The 19899-nt window shown below is 35.9% G+C and overlaps 1 protein-coding gene across 9 annotated transcripts in view; it reads left to right on the forward strand.

The window, feature by feature from the left end:
* FANCC (FA complementation group C) overlaps positions 1-19899 on the forward strand; it is a 265045-nt gene that overhangs the window by 180833 nt on the left and 64313 nt on the right. For all 9 annotated transcript variants that reach the window (XM_087444295.1, XM_087444301.1, XM_087444298.1 and 6 more), the window contains 2 exons: positions 1293-1406; positions 2314-2378. In XM_087444295.1, the coding sequence (XP_087300421.1) occupies positions 1293-1406; positions 2314-2378 (179 nt within the window). The remainder of the gene's footprint in view (positions 1-1292; positions 1407-2313; positions 2379-19899) is intronic.

Raw genomic sequence — 19899 nt, forward strand, 5'->3', positions numbered from 1 at the left:
TGCTGTTAAGACATTTTTCACTATGAGAAATAACACTGTAGTGAACATCTTTGAGTGTAATTCCCATCGTCATATTTGGATTTATTTCCTTAAATGTATGCCAGATAGATTAAAAGTTCTGAATGCTTTTAAAACCTTTGCTATATGTTCTCAAATTGCTTTCTATAAGGCAGGCCTTTATCCACCCTATAAGGCGTCTTTGTTCAGGTTACAAACCTCTGGGTAGATGTAGCCCTGGCAGTCCAAGCTTGGGGGTGGGTTATGGGCTGTGTTACACCCACTCACACTCTCTCTTGGTGCCTTTGTGCAGGTCACAACAGCATTGATGTACACATCCCCGTTTATATTCTTTCAGTAGTTCACACAGAGTACCTGTTTCAGAGAACCCGGATTAGCATTAGGTATTCACCTGTCTGTAAAAATCTTTAATTCACGAAATGAAAAATGGTATGTTGATGTTTAAATCTACCCTTTTTGTTTATGAGGATGAACAGTTATCCATGCATTTCTTGAGAAAATATGTATTTTCTCTTACAAATTATCTGTTCATACTCATTTTTTATGTTCTTAGTGTTTGTCATGTGATATTTTGCACACTTATTTGATTACATATGATCTGTATTATTTGTTGTTAATATTATTCCTAGTTCGTGCATATATTATTTTCTGAAAAACACAAGGTTTTATTTTTATTTAGAAGAACTAATGATTTGTTTCCTTGATTTTCAGTTTACAAAGTTCTTCCCCATTCAGACACATGAAAAGTACTTATATTTTCTTCTTGTTTATTATTTCATTTCATTTTTTACATTACTCTCTTTAACTTACATTAAATTCAAGTATATTTTGATGAATCACATAAGGTGAGAATCTAATCTTTTTTCAAATAGTTTTCCCAGCACCACTTATTGCATAATATTTCCTTTCTCTAGTGATTTGTGGTGCATTCTTTGTCATGTATTAAATTGTTGTATCTACTCAGATAAAATATTTTGCTGGTTTAAAAATGATAAAGATCACATTCTTAATATGGTTAAAGCACTGTTCATTCGTTATGTATTTGTGTTTCACTGTTAACATTTATTTAAATGGAATTATTTTTAATGTAATAATTTTAATGCCAACTTATTTCTTCTTTATATCTTGAATCAAAGTGAACTGGGTACTTGGATAAAGTAAGATTATTTGTTTCATAAAGACCACCCCATTTACAAATGACCCAGATTCTAGGCATTATATGTAATAGGCACTTGCATTCACTTTTAAGAACTTTTTCTCTTTGTGTTTTTTAGGGGTTGTTATCTCATATACTTTCGGCATTCAGATTTGATATGAAAGAAGTTGGTCTTTTTACTCAAGGTCTTGGGTATGCACCTGCAGATTACTATCCTGGTTTGCTTAAAAATGTGAGTATTTTTAATTTATTAGTATTGAAATTTTCATTACTTAATGTACCATCAGCAAAAAGAGTAAATGGAAATATTTCACTCCTCCAGGAGAGATGTTTAACTTTTCTATGTTTATCTCTTCTTACCTTGGGCGGACTTATGGCCATGTAAGGAAGAAATGTGAGATGAGAGATTACGAGAAAGAAGAAGGAAACCAGGAGAGGTTATTCTAAATCAACCAACCTCTCTGTCTCTTAACAGATCTCATTTATTCTCTCAAAGATTTTTGGGAGAAGAGATTTCCTTAACCAATGTAAACACAGCCTTTTACTGTTGGAGAAATTTTGTATTTAAAATAACCTGATAGGAATTTTATGTTGAAGTAAAAAAATTCAATAAATAACAACCTTGTAAATAGTATTATATATTTATATCTTAGTGTTAAACCTGTGTTTACTTGTGCCTTAAATTTTAGCCAAATTCAAGAAATTTTAATTTATGATCTTAACATGGCTCTTCTAAGAAACGTTATGAGATTTTTAATGTTTGTTAACTATTCTTGTCTTTTGGAAGCTTTATGTATGAATGGCATTTTTAAAAATAAAGAACTAAATTAAGAAAGAAAAAATAATCTAGCTCTAATGTGGTTTTATTTTTAATGGGTTTGGTTTTAATTCTTAGAAAATTAATTATCTATTGTTCATTTGCTTAAATAGGAATATGGAATAACAGACATTAAACATAAAATCCAACTTATTAGTAAATGTAACTTGGCTGCTTTGTTTTCATTTAGACAATGTGAAACAAGGAGAAGACAGGTGGGGGCGGGTTGGGAATCTCAACGGAAATATCACACCAAGAGAAACAAAACTGATGTAATCCTGTTTGCAGTGTGAGTTAACCTGCAACTGATTTTGTTTTACAGATGGTTTTATCGTTAGTGTCTGAACTCAGAGAGAATCATCTTAATGGATTTAACACTCAAAGGCGGTATGTTAAACTAAACATCCCTCTTCTCAAGTTTCAAAATATATCAGCTCAGTTATGAGAGAAAAATTTTATAATTTTCAAGAAATGCATATTCACAGTTATAGTTATGTTCTATGTGGAGAGGTTATTTTAATGGAATACATGGCAAATTGGTGAGTTTTATCAAACTTTCTCTTTTACTCACTATTCTCTCAACTCTCATAGGGCAGTAAATCATGTAATGTCTCTTGAGCATCCATTGAGTAAAAAGCCCTGCATATACAGTAGGGAACACAGAAGAAAGAAGTGCTCACCTCATTGTGTGTGCGCATCAGTCACAGAATCAGAATATTTACAAGGCAACAGATATTTGATGTGCACATTGACCTATTTTAAGAAACATAATATTCCAAAATCTAGACGAAACAAATTAAATAGATTCAGACAAATTAAAAGGCAATTAATCAAATTTCAAAATGTTTCTTCAGTATGTGAAAGAGTTCAAATTGTTTTCATTGGTGAGCATTTCATTTTTAACAAAGCATTAACTAAGAGAATCTGGGGATTGAGGCACCTTGTGCTTTTATTTGTAAAGCTATTGCCAATTAAAGCTCTATCAGAAATGGTCTTTGCCCTCAGCCTTTAGGAATCCTTTGCATCTAACCCTTAAAGTAAACTATAAAACTCTTAAATGAAAACACTGGAGAAGATCTTCATGACATTGGATTTGGCAGTGATTATTTGGATATGACACCAATCGCACAAGCAACAAAGAAAAAGTAGATAAATTGGACTTCGTTAAAATTAAAAACTTTTACAAACCATAGGATACTCTCAGGAAAGTGAAAAGACAACCTGTTGAATGAGTAAAAACATTTGGAAATCATATATCTGATAAGGGTTTAATATCCAAAATATATAAAGAACTCCTAAAACTCAACAACAAAAAACTCAATTCAGAAATGGGCAAGAGAATTGACTACACATTTCTCTAAAGAAGTGATATAACTGGCCAATAAGTACATGAAAACATGCTCAACATCACTAATTATTAGGGAAATGCAAATCAAAACCACAGTGGGATACCACATCACACCTACTAGGATGGCTATAATTTAAAAAACAAACAAACAAAAATGGAAAATAAGAAATGTTGACGAGGATTTGGAGAAAGTAGAAACTTTGTGCGTTGTTGGTGAGAATATAAAATGATGCAGCCAGTGTGGAAAACTGTTTGGCAGTTCCTCAAAAAGTTAAACACAGAATTACCATAAGACCCAGCAATTCCACTCCTAGGTGTATATTCAAAAAAACTGAAAGCAGGGACTTGAACAGATAATCTGTACACCAATGTTCCTAGCAGCATTATTCACAATAGCCAAAAGGTAGAAAACAATCCAAGTGCCCATCAAGCAGATGAGTGGATAAACAAAATGTGGTATGTAAATACAATAGAATACCATTCAGCCATAAAAAGGAATAAAATTTTTATATATGCAAGAACATGCATGGACCTTGAAAACATTATGCTTAGTGAAATAAGTCAGCCAGAGAAGGACAAATGTTGTATGATTCCACTTATACGAGGTACCTAAAATAGGCAAATTCATAGAGACAGAAAGCAGAATAGGGGTTATCAGGGACTGGTGGGAATGGAGTTGTTGTTTAATGGGTACATAGTTTGTGTTGGGGATGATGAAAGTTTGGGGTATAGATTGTGGTGATGGGCACACAGCATGTGAATGTATTTAATGCTACTGAATGATTACCACATACAAATGGTTAAAATGATAACTATTATATATGTTTTACCACAATAAAAAAAATAAAACAAGAAAAATACCAATGTGATACCACTGTACACTCTCCCTCAAATGGCTAAAATTTGAAGTACTTACATTACCTTGTATTGGAGAGGATATGGAACTACTGGCTCTTTCATCCACTGTGTGCTAGAATGTGACATGGTATAACCACTTTGGTAAACAGTGTGGCAGTTTATTGGAAAGTTAAACGTACTCTCATTATATGACCCACCATTTCCACTCTTTTGAGTATTTACTCTTGACAAATGAAAACATGTGTATTCACAAATATTCTATACAAATATTCATAGCTGCTTTATTTGTAATAGTTCAAAACCAGAAATAATCCAAAGGACATGAACAAGTGAATGGATGAACAAATAAAAAGTTATGTTACCACCATTTAAAAAATGAAAGGACAAGTCATAGGCTGTGAGAAAATATTTTCAAATCATACATCTGATAAAAGGCTCACATCCAGAATATATAAAGAACTCAGTAATTAGAAGACAAATAACCCAGTTTAAAAAATAGGCAAACGATTGGAATACATATCACCAAAAAATATATACAAGTGGCTTATAAGCACACAAGTACTTGTATACAAATGTTCATAGCAGCAGTATTCGTAATAGACAAAAAGTGGAAGCAACCCAAGTATCTGTCAACTGATGAATGGATAAACAAAATATGGTATGTTGTACAGTAGAATACTATTCCTCAGTAAAAAAGGAACAATCTACTGATTCATGCTGCAACATGCACGAACCTCAGAAACATTATGCTTAGTGAAAGAAGCCAGCCACAAAAGACCACATATTGTATGATTCCATTTTTTTTTTTTTGGTGAGGAAGATTAGCCCTGAGCTAACATCTGTTGCTGATCCTCCTCGTTTTGCTGAGGGAGATTGGCCCTGGGTTAACATGTGTGCCCACCTTCCTCTACCCTACATGACGGACGCTTGCCACAGCATGGCTTGATAAGCGGTGTGCAGTTCCATGCCCAGGATCCGAACCTGCGAGCCCCAGGCCACCGAAGCGGAGCACATGAACTTAAACGCTATGCTACCAGGCTGGCCCCTGTATGATTCCATTTTTATAAAATGTCTAGAATAGGCAAATCTATAGAGACAGAAAGTAAATTAGTTGTTGCCTGGGGCTAGAGGTGGGAACAGGGATTTCCTGCAATTGAGCACAGAAGATCTTGAGATGATGGAAATGTCCTAAAAGTGGATAATGATGGTTGTTCAACTCAGTAATTTATTAAAAATCTTTGAATTGTACATTTCAAATAGCTGCATTTGTGATATATAAAATATACCTAAAAAGTAATAAGAATCCGTAGAGTGCATGGAAAGCATTTACAGTCGTTTATTTACACATCAGGTAAAGACTTCGATTTAGACTTGAGGTTAATGTTGAATAATAGATCTTTTTTTTTTTTTTTTGAGGAGGTTTGGCTCTGAGCTAACATCTGTTGCCAATCTTCCTTTTTCTCCCCAAAGCCCCAGTACATAGTTGTATATCCTAGTTGTAGGTCCTTCTGGTTCTTCTACGTGGGACGCTGCCTCAGCATGGCTTGATGAGCGGTGAGTAGGTCCGTGCCCAGGATCCGAACCGGCGAATCCCAGACCGCTGAAGCGGAACACACGAACCTAACCACTGTGCCACCGGGCCGGCCCCTGTAATGGATCTTTTGAATAATAGAATTAAAAATTTATTAAAGGGGACTTAAAATATCAATAGGATGTATTGTGTATGTATGGTCTATGCCAAACTCCCAAAATGTCAAGTTGATATGTTTTTAAAACTCAGCTGAGAATAAACAAAAACAAACTAAAAACAAACAAAAAATACAAACAAAATATTAACAGATGGAAAAGACGAGCCACAGACTTAGAAGATATTTGCAGCCTATAAAACAGACAAAGGATTAGTATGCAAAACATAGAAATGCCTACTACAAATCAATTTTAAAGAGGCAAACATTCCAGTATGGAAATAGACAAGAAATACAAGCAGATCATTACCAAAAGAGGAAAATTGAATACATAATAAACATTTAAAAAATTCTTCAGGAGTGACATCAGCAAGATAGCAGAATAGGAAGCCCCAGTCCTTGTTTCCCCACAGAGAAATTGACTTAATGATAGTATATGGCCCCAAGAGCCTTTATGAGAACTCCAGAAACCAATTAAGAAGTCAAGCTCAGGGCCGGCCCTGTGGCTTGGTGGTTAAGTGCGCGCGCTGCGATGCTGGTGGCCCGGGTTCGGATCCCGGGTGCGCATCGAGGCACCACTTCTCCGTTCATCCTGAGGCCCAGTCCCGCATACAGCAACTAGAAGGATGTGCAGCTACGACATACAACTATCCACTGGGGCTTTGGGGGGAAAAAATAAAATAAATAAAATCTTTAAAAAAAAAAAAAAAAAAGTCAAGCTCAAAGTCAAGAACAGCCATATTGAAACAGATAAGAAAGCCATTTTATATCAACCACAGTAGCCCTTCCCCAAAGCCAGTCCAGCTTGCGGTTTCTCCCCAGGGAGATAAAGAAAAGAATGGAATGTGTCCAATGTTCTGGCTTTGTGGTGGCTGCCTGTGGGACTGGTGTCTGTGTTGCCTAACTCTGACCACTGCTGGGGAGCCAGCATACTTTCAATGCCTGGGGACTATGGAGAGTTAAAGAGAGTTCCGCTGCTTTTTGCAGCACCAGAGAATTGACAGTGCTGCAGATGGAGGTTGGCTCAGGTCAGCATGATTAGGAGAAAGCACTCAACTCTCAGCTTCTCTCTTGGGTGGGAGGCGGGGGGAGAGAAGAGTGGAATGTGCATCCAATGTTTCAGCTTTTGAAGGGGCTACCCTAGGGATTGGTTTCTGTCTTCCTTGACTTGAAGCAGTAACAGAACCAGCATAGTTTGGATGCCTGGGGAGCTGCAGAAAGCAAAAGATCTTAGTGGCTTGTTGCAGCACTAGAGAACCTGCAATACCACAGACAAACACAGAGAGAGGAAGAGATTACAAACTCCTGAAAAAGAAACTGGCAAAGCTCCCTAATTGGGAAATTATGTGCACAAACCCAGAGAAGATGCATTCCCCCCAAAAAGTTTGAAGGACCTCCAGACTCTCTAGCCAGATTGATTAGTGAAAGTCTTCCACTACACAAATCCAGTCCATTAAGACTGGGAGAGGTGACTGTTTCTTCAAATGCATGAAACATAACAAAAAATAACAAGACACACAAACAGGAAAACGTGGCCCAATCAAAGGAACAAAATTAATCTACAAACCTACCCTAATAAAGAAATGGAAACCTATGAATTACCTGACAAATAACTCAAATAGTCCTAAAGGAGCTCAGTGCACTATAGTAGAATACAGAAAAACAACTGAACGAAATCAGAAAGATGATATGTGAACAAAATGAGAATATCAACAAAGAGATAGAAATTATAAAAAGACAACCAAACAGGTATTCTGGAGCTGAAGAATATGATAACTGAATTGAAAAATTCACTAGAGAGTTGAACGGTAGACTTGATCAAGGAGTTAACTCAAAGATATATCCTTTGAAATTAGCAAATCAGGAGAATAAAAAGAAAAAAGAATGAAGAAAAGTTAAGCCTAAGGGCCTATGGGACACCATGAAGTGGATCAATTAAATGCATTGTTGGAGTCCCAAAAGAGGGAGAGAGAGAGAAAAGGGCAGAGAGCTTATCAAATCTGAGGAAGGAATTGAACATCCAAATTTAAGAAGCTCAAAGAACTCCAACTAGGATGAACTTAAAAAGGCCCACACCAAGACATGTTGTAATCAAACTGTCAAAAATCAAAGACAGAGAATGTTGACAGCAGCAAGAAAAACAACTTATCACATACAAGGAAGCTCCCATAAGATTATCAGTGGATTACTCACTAGAAACATTAAGGCCAGAAGGGAGTGGGGTGACATATTCTAAGTGCTAAAAGTAAAAATGTGCCCACCAAGATTGTTATATTCTGCAAACTGTCCTTCAAAAATGAAGGAGAAATTAAGACACTTCCAGATAAACAAAAGCTGAGGGAGTTCATCACCATTAGACCTGCCTTATAAGAATTGTTAAAGAGAGTTTTTCAAGGTGAAACAAAAAGACTCTACACAGCAACATGAGAGCATACCAAAATATAAAACTCACTGGTAAAGGTAAATATATAAACAAATACAAAATTCTGTAGTACTGTAATGGTGGTGCATAAATTACTTTTAATTCTGGTATAAAACTTAAAAGCATAAAAATAACTATAACTATAAAGTTATGTTAATGGATACAAAATGTAAAAAGATATAATTTATGACATCAATAATATAAAACATGGAGAGGGTATATAAAGGAGTAAAGTTTTTGTATGCAACTGAAGTTATCAGTTTAAAATAGATTGTTAGAACCATAAGATGTTTTATCTAATTCCCATGCTAACAACAAAGCAAATACCTATAAAAGTTGCACAAAGGAAAAGGAGAAGGGAATCAAAGCATATCACTACAAAAAAAAAAAAAAAATCAATGAAACACAAAAGAAGACAATAAGAGAAAAAAAGAGAGACAAAATAACCAGAAGACAGTGAAATGGCAGTAGTAAGTCCTTCTCTATCAGTAATTACTTTAAACATAAATGGATTAAACTCTCCAATCAAAATACATAGAGTGGCTTAATGGATAAAAAACAAGGTCCAACTATATGCTGTCTACAAGAGACTCGTTTTAGATGTAAGGATATACATAAGCTGCAAGTGAAAGGGTGGAAAAAGATATTCGATGCGAATGGTAAGCACAAGAGAGCAGGGGTGGCCATACATATATTAGACAAAATATACTTTAGGTCAAAAACTGTTACAAGAGACAAAGAAGGACATTATATAATGATAAAAGGATCAATTTACTAGGAATATATAACAATTGTATATGCACGTAAGAGCAGAGAAACAAAATATATGAAGCAAACACTGACAAGATTAAAGGGAGAAGTAGAAAGTAACACAATAATTGTAAGAGATTTCAATACCCCACTTTCAGTGATGTATAGATCAACCAGAGCAAAGATCAATAAGGAAACAGAGTACTTGAAAAAAATGATAGACCAGTTGAACCTTATAGATATGTACAGAACACTCTACCTAATAGCAGCAGAATACACATTCTTCTCAAGCATACCCAGAACGTTCTCCAGGATAGATCACATGTTAGGCCATAAAACAAGTCCTAACAAATTTAAGATTGAAATCATACCGTGTATATTTTCCAACCACAATGGTATGAAACTAGAAATCAATAATAGGAGGAAAACTGGAAAATTCACAAATATGTGCAAATTAAACAATGTGCTCTTTTTTTTTTTTTTTTTTTGGTGAAGATCAGTCCTGAGCTAACATCCATGCCAATTCTTCTCTTTTTTGCTGAGGAAGACTGGCCCTGGGCTAACATCCATGCCCATCCTCCTCCACTTTATATGGGACGCCGTCACAGCATGGCCCGACAAGCGGTGCATCGGTGCATGCCTGGGATCCGAACCTGGGCCGCCAGCAGCAGAGCACGGGCACCTAGCCGCTATGCCACAGGGCCGGCCCGCAATACACTCTTAAACCTGAAGAAGAAATCACAAGGGAAGTTAGAAAATATCTTTAGGCAAGTGAAAACAAAAATAGAATATACCAAAAACTATAAGATGCAGGAAAAGCAGTACTAACAGAAAAGTGTATAATGGTAAACACCTTCATTAAAAAAGAAGAAATATCTCAATTCAACAAGCTTACTTTATACATCAAGGAACTAGAAAAAGAAGAACAAACTACACCCAAAGATACATGAGGAATGAAATAATGAAGATTAGAGCAGAAATAAACTAAATAGAGAATATTAAAACAATAGGAAAAAATCAAAGACACTAAGAGTTGGTTTTTAAAAAAGATCAACAAAATTGACAAACCCTTAGCTAGACTAAGAAAAACAGAGAGAAGATTCAAATAACAAATATCAGAAATGAAAGAGGAGACACTACAACTGTTGCCACAGAAATAAAAATAATCATAAGACACTACTATGAACAATTTATATTGCAACAAATTGCATAACCTAGAAGAAATGGATAGATCTTTTTTTATTGATGTCATAATAGTTTATAACATTGTGAGATTCCACTTGTACATTATTATTTGTCAGTCACCATATAAATGCACCCCATCACCCCTTATGCCCATCCCTAACCCCCTGCCTCCTGGTAACCACCAAACTGTTCTCTCTGTCCATGTGTTAGTTTATATTCCACATATGAGTGAAGTCATTCAGTGTTTGTCTTTCTCTGTCTGGCTTATTTCACTTAACATAATTCCCTCCAGGTCCATCCATGTTTTTGCAAATGGGACAATTTTGTCTTTTTTTATGGCTGAGTAGTATTCCATTGTGTGTGTATATATATGTATCACATCTTCTTTAGAAATAGATAGATTTTTATAAACATACAACCTACCAAGACTGAATCGTAAATTAAAAAATCTGAACAGGGCTGGCCCCGTGGCTTAGCGCACTCCGCTACTGGCGGTCCAGGTTCGGATCCCAGGCGCGCACCGACGCACTGCTTCTCCGGCCGTGCTGCGGCTGCATCCCACATACAGCAACTAGAAGGATGTGCAACTATGACATACAACTATCTACTGGGGCTTTGGGGGGGGAAAAAAAAAAAGGAGGAGGATTGGCAATAGCTGTTAGCTCAGAGCTAGTCTTCCTCAGCAAAAAGAGGAGGATCAGCACGGATGTTAGCTCAGGGCTGATCTTCCTCACACACAAAAAAAAAAAATTAAAAAAAAATCTGAACAGATCTATAACTAGTAAAGAGATTGAATCAGTAATCAAAAACCTCCGATCAAAAAAAATCCCAACACTATATGGCTTCACTGGAGCATTCTACCAAACATTTAAAGAAAAGTTAACACCAATCCTTCTCAAACTCTTTAAAAAAATTGAAGAGGAGGGAATACTTCAAAACTTATTTTATGAGGCCAGCATTGCCCTGATACCAAAATCAGGTAAAGATACTACAAGAAAACTATAGACCAATATCCCTGATGAATATTGATGCAAAAATGCTCCACAAAATACTAGCAAACCAAACTCAACAACACATTAAAAAGATTATGCAGTATGACCAAGTAGAATTTATTCCTGGCATGCAAGGATGGTTCAACATGAAAATTAGTCAATGTAATACACCATATTAACAGAATGATGGACAAAACCACATGATAATTTCAATTAGTGCAGAAAAACTATTTGATAAAATTCAACACTGTTTCATGATAAGAACATTCAACAAACTAGGAATACAAGGGAACTACTTCAACATAATAATGACCATATGTGAAGAACCCACAGGTAATATCATACTCAATGGTGAAAGACTGAAAGCTTTCCTTCTAAAATCAGAAACAAAGCATAGATATCCTCTCTCCCCGCTTCTTTTCAACATAGTACTGGAAATCTTAGCCAGAACAATTAGGCAAGACAACGAAATAAAAGGCATCCAAATCTAAAAGGAAGAAGTAAAGTTATCTCTGTTCATAAATGACATGATCTTATATGTAGAAAACCCTAAACATTCCACAGAAGACTGTTGGAAGTGATAAATGAATTCAGTAAAGTTGCAGAAAAAAATTAAGACTCAAAAATCAGTTGCATTTATATAAAATAACAATTAGCAATCCAAAAAGGAAATTTAAAGAAAGTCTCATTTACAATAGCATTAAAAAGAACAAAATACTTAGGGATGGACTTAATCAAGGAGGTGAAAGACTGGTACACAGCAAACTACAAAACATTGGTGAAAGAAGTTAAATATGACACAAATAAATGGAAAGGCATCCTGTGTTCACAGCTTGGAAGACTTAATATTGTTAAAAATCCATACAACCCGAAGCAGTCTATAGATACGATGCAATCCTATCAAAATCCAAATGGCATTTTTCTTTTGCAGAAATAGAAGAAAAATCTTAAAATTCATATAGACTCTCAAAGGACCCCAAATAGCCAAAACAGTCTTGAAAGAAAAAAACAAAACCTGAGGCCTCACAGTTCCTGATTTTAAAACACATTACAAAGTTACATTCATCAAAACAATTTGGTATTGACATAAAGCTAGACACATCTTAGACCATGGAACAGAATAGCAAGGAAGTTGCAAAAAGATATCCGTAATAATGTCATTACTTATATAAAATTTTAAAACACTCAAAACAATGTATGCATATAAAGTTAAAGTGTTAAACTAGACAGAAAGGACCTACACCAGCTTCAGGGGAGTGCTAACTCCTGGGAAAGGGAAGAGCAAATGGGATGGGAGAAGGGTGTTTCAACTGTAATTGAAACATCTTATTTCTTTAAAATATCAAATAGAAATATTAATAAAAGGTTAGCATTGTAAAATCTGGGCAATGGGTACACAGGATGTTATAATAATTATGTTTTCCATGTCATAAGTATTTTATAATAAAACTTTAAAAACTAAAATAGTGTTACCTAGTAAAATACTAAAAAGAAAAGATATTAGTCATAATAAATTATTTCCTGCCTCAGGGTCTTGTTTCCAAATTAGCAGGTGTAGTTCATGAAAAAAATAATCATCTTTAATCAGCCTTAGATTGCTTCGTATTTATTCCTTTTTGCAGTATTTTTTCCCTTTGTTTACGTCTTTTTGCACTCTACTCATATTTGCTTATACTGGTCTTTCCAGACTCTTTCCTCAGAATTATTTGTGCTTTTCATTTGCTCATCCTTGGACAGGAGAAGACAGCAGTTCAGAAAGGCATCTAAACTCTGCTGACCACAAATAGGAGAGCGTGCTGGAAGGTATTAGCTGATATGCTCTTTATAGCTGAAAAACTTCCATTTGTGTCAAGTGGGACCATTTTCTGTGGCAGGTTCATTCCCAAATTCATGACTGTTTCTTTATGAATGATGTTTGTTTTTCAAAAACAACATGGAGGGGCCGGCCCAGTGGCTAGTGGTTGGGTTCGCGCGCTCTGCTTCGGCAGCCCAGGGTTTGTGGGTTCAGGTCCTGGGCGCAGACCGGCGCGCTGATTGTCAGGCCATGTTGTGGCGGCGTCCCATGTCAAGTAGACGAAGGTGGGCAAGAACATTGGCCCGGGGCCAGTCTTCCTCAGCAAAAAGAGGAGGATTGGCAACGGATGTTGGCTGAGGGCTAATCTTCCTCACACACACACAAAAAACAATATGGAAAAATTCCCTGGTGAAAAGCAAAGTCCACTGAAGGATGTCCATGCTGGTGCCCTGGCTGGCAGTAGCAGCAAGGATAAAATGGTGATTAATTTGGTTATTAGTTTAGGGCATTCTTAGTCAAAGCAAATGTATGATGTAATTAGTAAAATTCTTTACTGAATTTACCAAGAATATGAGATGCCTGTGCTAGTAGAATGTGCTGTGGACACTGACGCATCTGATACATTCCTAATTTGCTCTATTGAATGATGTTTACTGTGGAGTGTTTTTTTTTTTTAAAGAATTGTAGAATTCAACAAGATAAATTTCTTGCAGGTATTTTTCTGAATGTGTTGAGTTTTTAGGGAAATTCAATCTCTTGGATTAAGTTCACTTATCCTTATCAGAAGATTGAATTTAAAAAGCAGTTTGATGCCCAGCATAATTTTTAAGTCTCTTCATGAGGTTTTAAAGTCCTGCTTTTAAGATCTAAAACCAGGAACTTCTGTTCTCCATTCATAAAAGAACCTGGATCCTAAAAGCTTGTGTGAGACTCAGAACTCTAAGTCTACAATTCCCTAGTGAATTATAAATTCAACCAAGTGTGCTCTCTTGTCTTGACTAGAAACTGATTTCATGAAATCAGGTAGAGAAATGGCATCACGATAACATTTGAAAGAGCTGCCGAATATGCTGGAGCTATTGTAGTTGTTGCTGTCATAAGTTATAATAATGATTAACATGTGTATCATAATAATATATAAATTTTCTTTATTGTATATCTGAAGTTTTCTGTACATTTTTAAGATTTAAAAATCAAAGAAGAATCAGAATACAGCATAGTGGGCAAACTACTTTCTACAATCTTGAATCCAGATATTCGCATTATTTATGAAATGTGAGTTTTATCATTACTTTCCTTCCACTAGTTATGACTTCAGATGTTCAACCAGCCAAAAGCCTCTCAAACTTAAACACCATGTAAACAGTGCTATATTGGTTTTCTCTGTGGTTTGTTTGGGGTTTTTTTTTTTGTTGAGGAAGATTAGCTCTGAGCTAACATCTGTTGCCAATCCTCCTCCTTTTGCTGAGGAAGATTGGCCCTGAGCTAACATCCATGCCCATCTTCCTCCACTTTATATGTGGGACGCCTGCGACAGCATGGCTTGACAAGCAGTGTGTAGGTCCGCACCCGAGATCTGAACCCGAGAACAGTGGGCCGGCCCCTGTTTGTTTTTTTATAGAGAGCACCTACGCATTCTTTTCACTTTTCACCATTTGAATGTTTAAAGTTCATTTCAAAAGATTCAAAAGACTTGTAGAAGATCTAGAAATTAATCTAATAACTTTGATGCATAAATTGTCAGAGGAACAACAAAAAAAGGAAAATCTGCTTAGTTTCCTTTTGCCTTATTTTTAGAGATATGATAAATGGTCTTGTCACAGCATTTTAAATAGAGTTTCACTTGCCACCAAGTAAAATCAACAATTCAGTGACAGAATGTTTAAATTCTCTCTTCTTCTTTGCTACAAACCATCTAGACAGAGTGACGTTGTGGACTTTCTGAGCCTCATCAGCTTATCTTGTAGTTCTGTAGTTTGCTGAAGATGGTTTGGAAGCTTCAGTACAACCACATGGGAAGGATGTTTCCAGCAGTATATGGTTGCCGTTGAGCATTCTGCAGTTGAATTCCTGTGCAAAAATAATTTGGAAGTGCTGCTCTGGCAATCAATCAAGACCTCATGCTTCGTGTAATACAGTCTGGCAAGTATTGCATCACTCCAGTTGAAGTTGGATCTCCATGTTCTGGCAAGCTTCAGATCAAAAGAAGGAGCTGTGAAGGCCATGAGCACTTTGAAGCCCTTCAGAAGATTATCAGTTGGCCTGTTTGCGTTTTGGTAGAACCAAGAGCTACCTGTGTTTACGTGAAAATTGAGAACTTTTCATGAAAATTATTTTTGGACCTTTTTCAGCCTATTTGGGAGATATAATCTGCAGCCTGTAAGCTTCAGTGCTTGCTAAATGCCATTGGTGCCCAGGTCGTCTTTTCCACCCACCCAGTCACCAGTGATAGTCTCTGACTCTCCTTCTTTCTTAAAGATAATGAGAGAAAAGTTGCACTTATAGGTCTTTTAGAGAGGAAGATTGATAAAACAAGGCTAGAGGGAAAGATCACCACCTCCCTGCTTCTTTGTTTCAGAGTTTTGGATTTATTATGAGTACATGTAACTCTCAGGCATATTTTTCAGTTTCTCAAACATTCATAGAGCCCTTACTGTATGCAAAATATTCTGCTAGATTCTGTGCAAAATATACACACGAAAAAGTGTTCTACATCTCACACACACACATATACACAACAACTTTCCTCCTCTCTTATTCCATCTAGTAAGCTCATATATTCCAGAAGCTTAAGGTTTTTACAACTCAAGCTAAGTATGTCTTTTTGTTAACAACTTAGATGTTGGGCTCAAAAATATATTAATTTTAGGTCTAAAACCACTTTGATGGTGAGTTTGAGAAAGATGTTAGAGCACTACGGAAGACAAATGTTGTTGAAGTGACCTCAGTCATTTAGGAAAGTGGTAAAGAACAAGAAGTGAATTTTAGAAAAGATAAATATTTGAGGAGAAAAGACAAACTGTTCACACATGAGAAGAAATCATTGTGTAGTTTGACAAAAAATTATCTTTGAGAATTTTACTGTTGATTATCAAGAAAATAATACAGCTAAACTAATAATTTATAGGAATCAGTAAAAATATAAACCTTAAATACAATTCTGTCATATTTCCTTAAAGTATTCAGATTATTACTAGAGATTGATATCTAGTTCTGGGGACTGCTACTAAAGAGGGCATATAGAGCAGCATTTCTCAAACTTCAGTGTGCGTAAGAATCCCCTGGAAAAATGTAAACAGATTCTTTGGCCTCACTCCTGGGGATGCTGATGCTGCTGATTCGAGGACCATACTTTGAGTAGCTCTGATGTAGAGAAGTTGGACAGATCCTAAAGACTAAAGTGCAAGACCTATGAGTCTTGTCTCATAGTCTAGTCAGGAGAGAATAAGATGAAAATGTGCTGTAAGAAACTAAATCAAGTGATGAGCTAAGCACATGAATGTCCTAGCATTCACTTTATACTTCCGACTCCTAGAAATGATGGGGGAATTTTAACAATTAAATATATAATACTATAAAACAAGGGAGGCTTTTGCTGAACCACAAATTATGAGAAAGGCTTACAATCGTAGATAGTGAGGTATTTTTGAAGGAAAATACCACAGCCCAAAAAGCTTGGGAGAGAGGACTACTGCAAAAGGTAAATGTTACTTTGGGGATGGATTCAAGGAGTAGGAGGGTTCCTGGCAGCCAACGAGATAACTTGTTGGACTACTGCAGTAATAGCAGCCAGCCGGCCAGGCCCTCATACACTTCTCCTTATCCACTGTCCCCAAATAAGAGACAATAGAGATGTGCTGTTCCAACAAGAAGGAGGGAGGAAGCTTTGGAGGAGAAACAAGCACCAAATGGCTATCAACTCCCAGCAAGTTTGGGAGTGGTCTAATACCCAGAATACAATTTATTGGCAACCCCAACCAGCACTACATCCTATCCCTCCCCACAAGTACTGGAGGCAGGCTACATTAAACAGAGCATTCATGGAGAGGCTAATGTGGAATCCCAAATTCCAGAAAGAGCGAATAAACAAAAATCACTAGATATTCATGGAAAACCACCACCATAAGGAAAAATGAACCAAATTCAACAAATAGAAGATGCAAATGCAACAATTAAATGCATTCCCTAGGACGAGCAAGTGGATTTTTTTTAAAAAAGTGTAATTGTCCTAAGAATAGTAAGACAAACTATCAAATGCTTGAAATAGGAATAAGTTTTTTTTTTTTAAGAGGGAACTTAAGGGAAAAGAAGAAAAACCAATAAACAGGCTAAATAGGAGATACAGTTGAATAGCAAATAATGACTTAAAAGATTGAACCAAGTAGTTCTCCTAGGGTGTAATACAAAAGGACAAAGAGATGGAAACTAAGAAAAGCTTTTTTGTTTTTTCCTTTTTTGGATAAGAGATCAAAAGGGGATGTCAGGGAAGATGGTGGAGTAGGAAGTGCCAGGAATCCATCTCTTCACCTAGACAAAAATTTTATTGACAGAATCTGTCTGATGTAACTATTTTGGAATTCTGCAGTCTATTTGAAGACTTGGAGCTTTCAGGTGAAGGCTTGGCCAGTAAGTTGTGGTTAATTTCAGCGGTTGTTATGGTAGAGACTACCCATCACCAACCCCCTAGACCTGTGGCAGGCAGCCATACCTACGTTCCTAAACAGGCTTGCAGGAACCAGAGTGGGCAATGCTTGATGAGTTTTGGTATAGTATCAAAGGAGAATATGCACAATTATATGAAGAGGCTATTAAAATACTCCTGCCTCTTAAATTACATATCTTTGTAGGGCTAGACTGTCTTCATATACTTCAACCAAACAACATATTGCAACAGATTGAATGCAGAAGTAAATATAAGAATCCAACTGTCCTCTTCCAGGCCATATAGTGAAGAGATTTGCAAACATGTAAAAGAGTGCCACTCTTCTCACTAAATATTTTTTTGTTTTGTAAAATATAGTTAGTGTTTAATAAAACGTGATTCATGTTAACATCTCATGGGTTTATTATTGTTATTTTTAGTAAATTAATAAATATTTTAGGTGTCTCTGTTTTAATTTCAAACACGGTGAATATTGGTAGTCTGAACCTCAGAAACAAAAGCTCTTTGGTGTTCTCAGTAATTTTTAAGAGTGCAACAGTGTTTTGAAACCAAAAAAGTCTAAAAACTGCTGTTCTACAGTGTCACAATCAGCTTGCACCACCCATGCACATATAACTTCCTACTAGCTTTTTAGTTCCTGACTCTTAAATATAAGCTGACAGGCAATGGTCACCAGTTATTTAAGGAAATAATTTTAACCATATAATATGAAAAAGTAGGAACCATTGAAAATAAAGAAAAAAAAGATTATTCAAAGAAAAGAACATCTCAAATAAATTAATATCAATTTCTCCATAAAAATAAAAGGTAACATTCATTCAATAAAAACAAGATGCTATTTAAAAAGAAAGGAACCTCCAGAGGATGAGACAAATAGTTCTTGGAAATTAATAATGAGAGAATGGTAATGGAAAACATAATAAAAGGATTAGTAGGTAAAGTTGAACAGTTCTTTCAAAATCTAAAGCAAAAAGACCAAGTGATGAAAAATAAGAAAGAAAAGATAGAGAACTGTCCAGGAAGTTTAGTATCCAAAAAATTGGAGTTCCCAGAAAGAGAGAACAGAGAAAAGAATGGGTAGGAAATTATCAAAGAAATAATCCAAGAGAACTTTCCTGATTTAAGATTCACTGAGTGCTTAGCACAGTGAATAAAAATAAATCCATACCAAGACACATCACTGTGAAAATTTCAAAGAGGATATCCAAGAGCCTCCAAGGAGTAAAAACAGGGCTTATGTAAAAGATCAGGATTCATAATAGCATAGGACTTCTGAAGAACATCACTGGAAGCTAAAAGACAGTAGAACCACGCTTTAACAATTCTGTAGGAAAATGACCAGAACTCTATACTCGCCAAAGTATCAATCAAATGTGAGAGAGTAAAATAAAGATATTTTTAAACTTGCAAGGTCTCAAATACTTTATCTCTGATGTACCTTTTCCCACATAAGAAGAATAAACCAAGAAATAAAATATGGGATCCAAGAGAGAAGTGAAGGAAATCACCAGGATGGAGATCCCAAGATAATAAGTGTACAGAGGGAATAGAAAGCAACCTGTCCAAATTGGAACAGGTCAGGAGGTTCTAAGAGAAATTTCTTGAAGATTAAAGTGGTAGAATGTCAGATATGTTTGAAGGTATTACAAGGAGATTACACACTTCAATGGGAGTTTGGGGTTAAAATAATAATCAGTGCAAACAAGCAAACCAAGTAACAGTCATTAAACCCAGGGAAAAACAACATATTGAATATCTAAAATATAAGTTAGGCTTGAAAATGGTTGCCTCTGAGATCAGAAAATGGGAATGGGAGTGCTCTTTTAAAAGCTACTGTTTTTCATAAGCTTTGAAGAGTTATTTGATTATTTATGGTAGTTGTAACTATAAGTTTGATAAAAGTAAGTTAAAAAAAAATATCCCAGGCTCTTACAATGGTCTACAAAAGCCTGACTTCTCTTCCCCTCCCACATTCACCGTGGTCTCGCCACCTTGGCCTCCTTGCTGTATTCGGATACTCAGAGACTTTGCATTTGCTTTGTGTCTGCTTGCAACATTTTTCTCCCAGATGTGTACATGGTTTGTTCATATACTTCCTTTACATCTCTGCTCAAACGTTCCCCTCAGTCAGTTCTCGCCCTCCTTAACCTGTCAGTGTGCTTTACTTTTCAGCGTGGTGCTTGATATCATCCTGGCATTTCATTCTCTCC

This window comes from Ceratotherium simum, chromosome 20, assembly GCF_057802395.1.
Source record: "Ceratotherium simum simum isolate JZ-2026a chromosome 20, ASM5780239v1, whole genome shotgun sequence".
Lineage (NCBI taxonomy): Eukaryota > Metazoa > Chordata > Mammalia > Perissodactyla > Rhinocerotidae > Ceratotherium > Ceratotherium simum.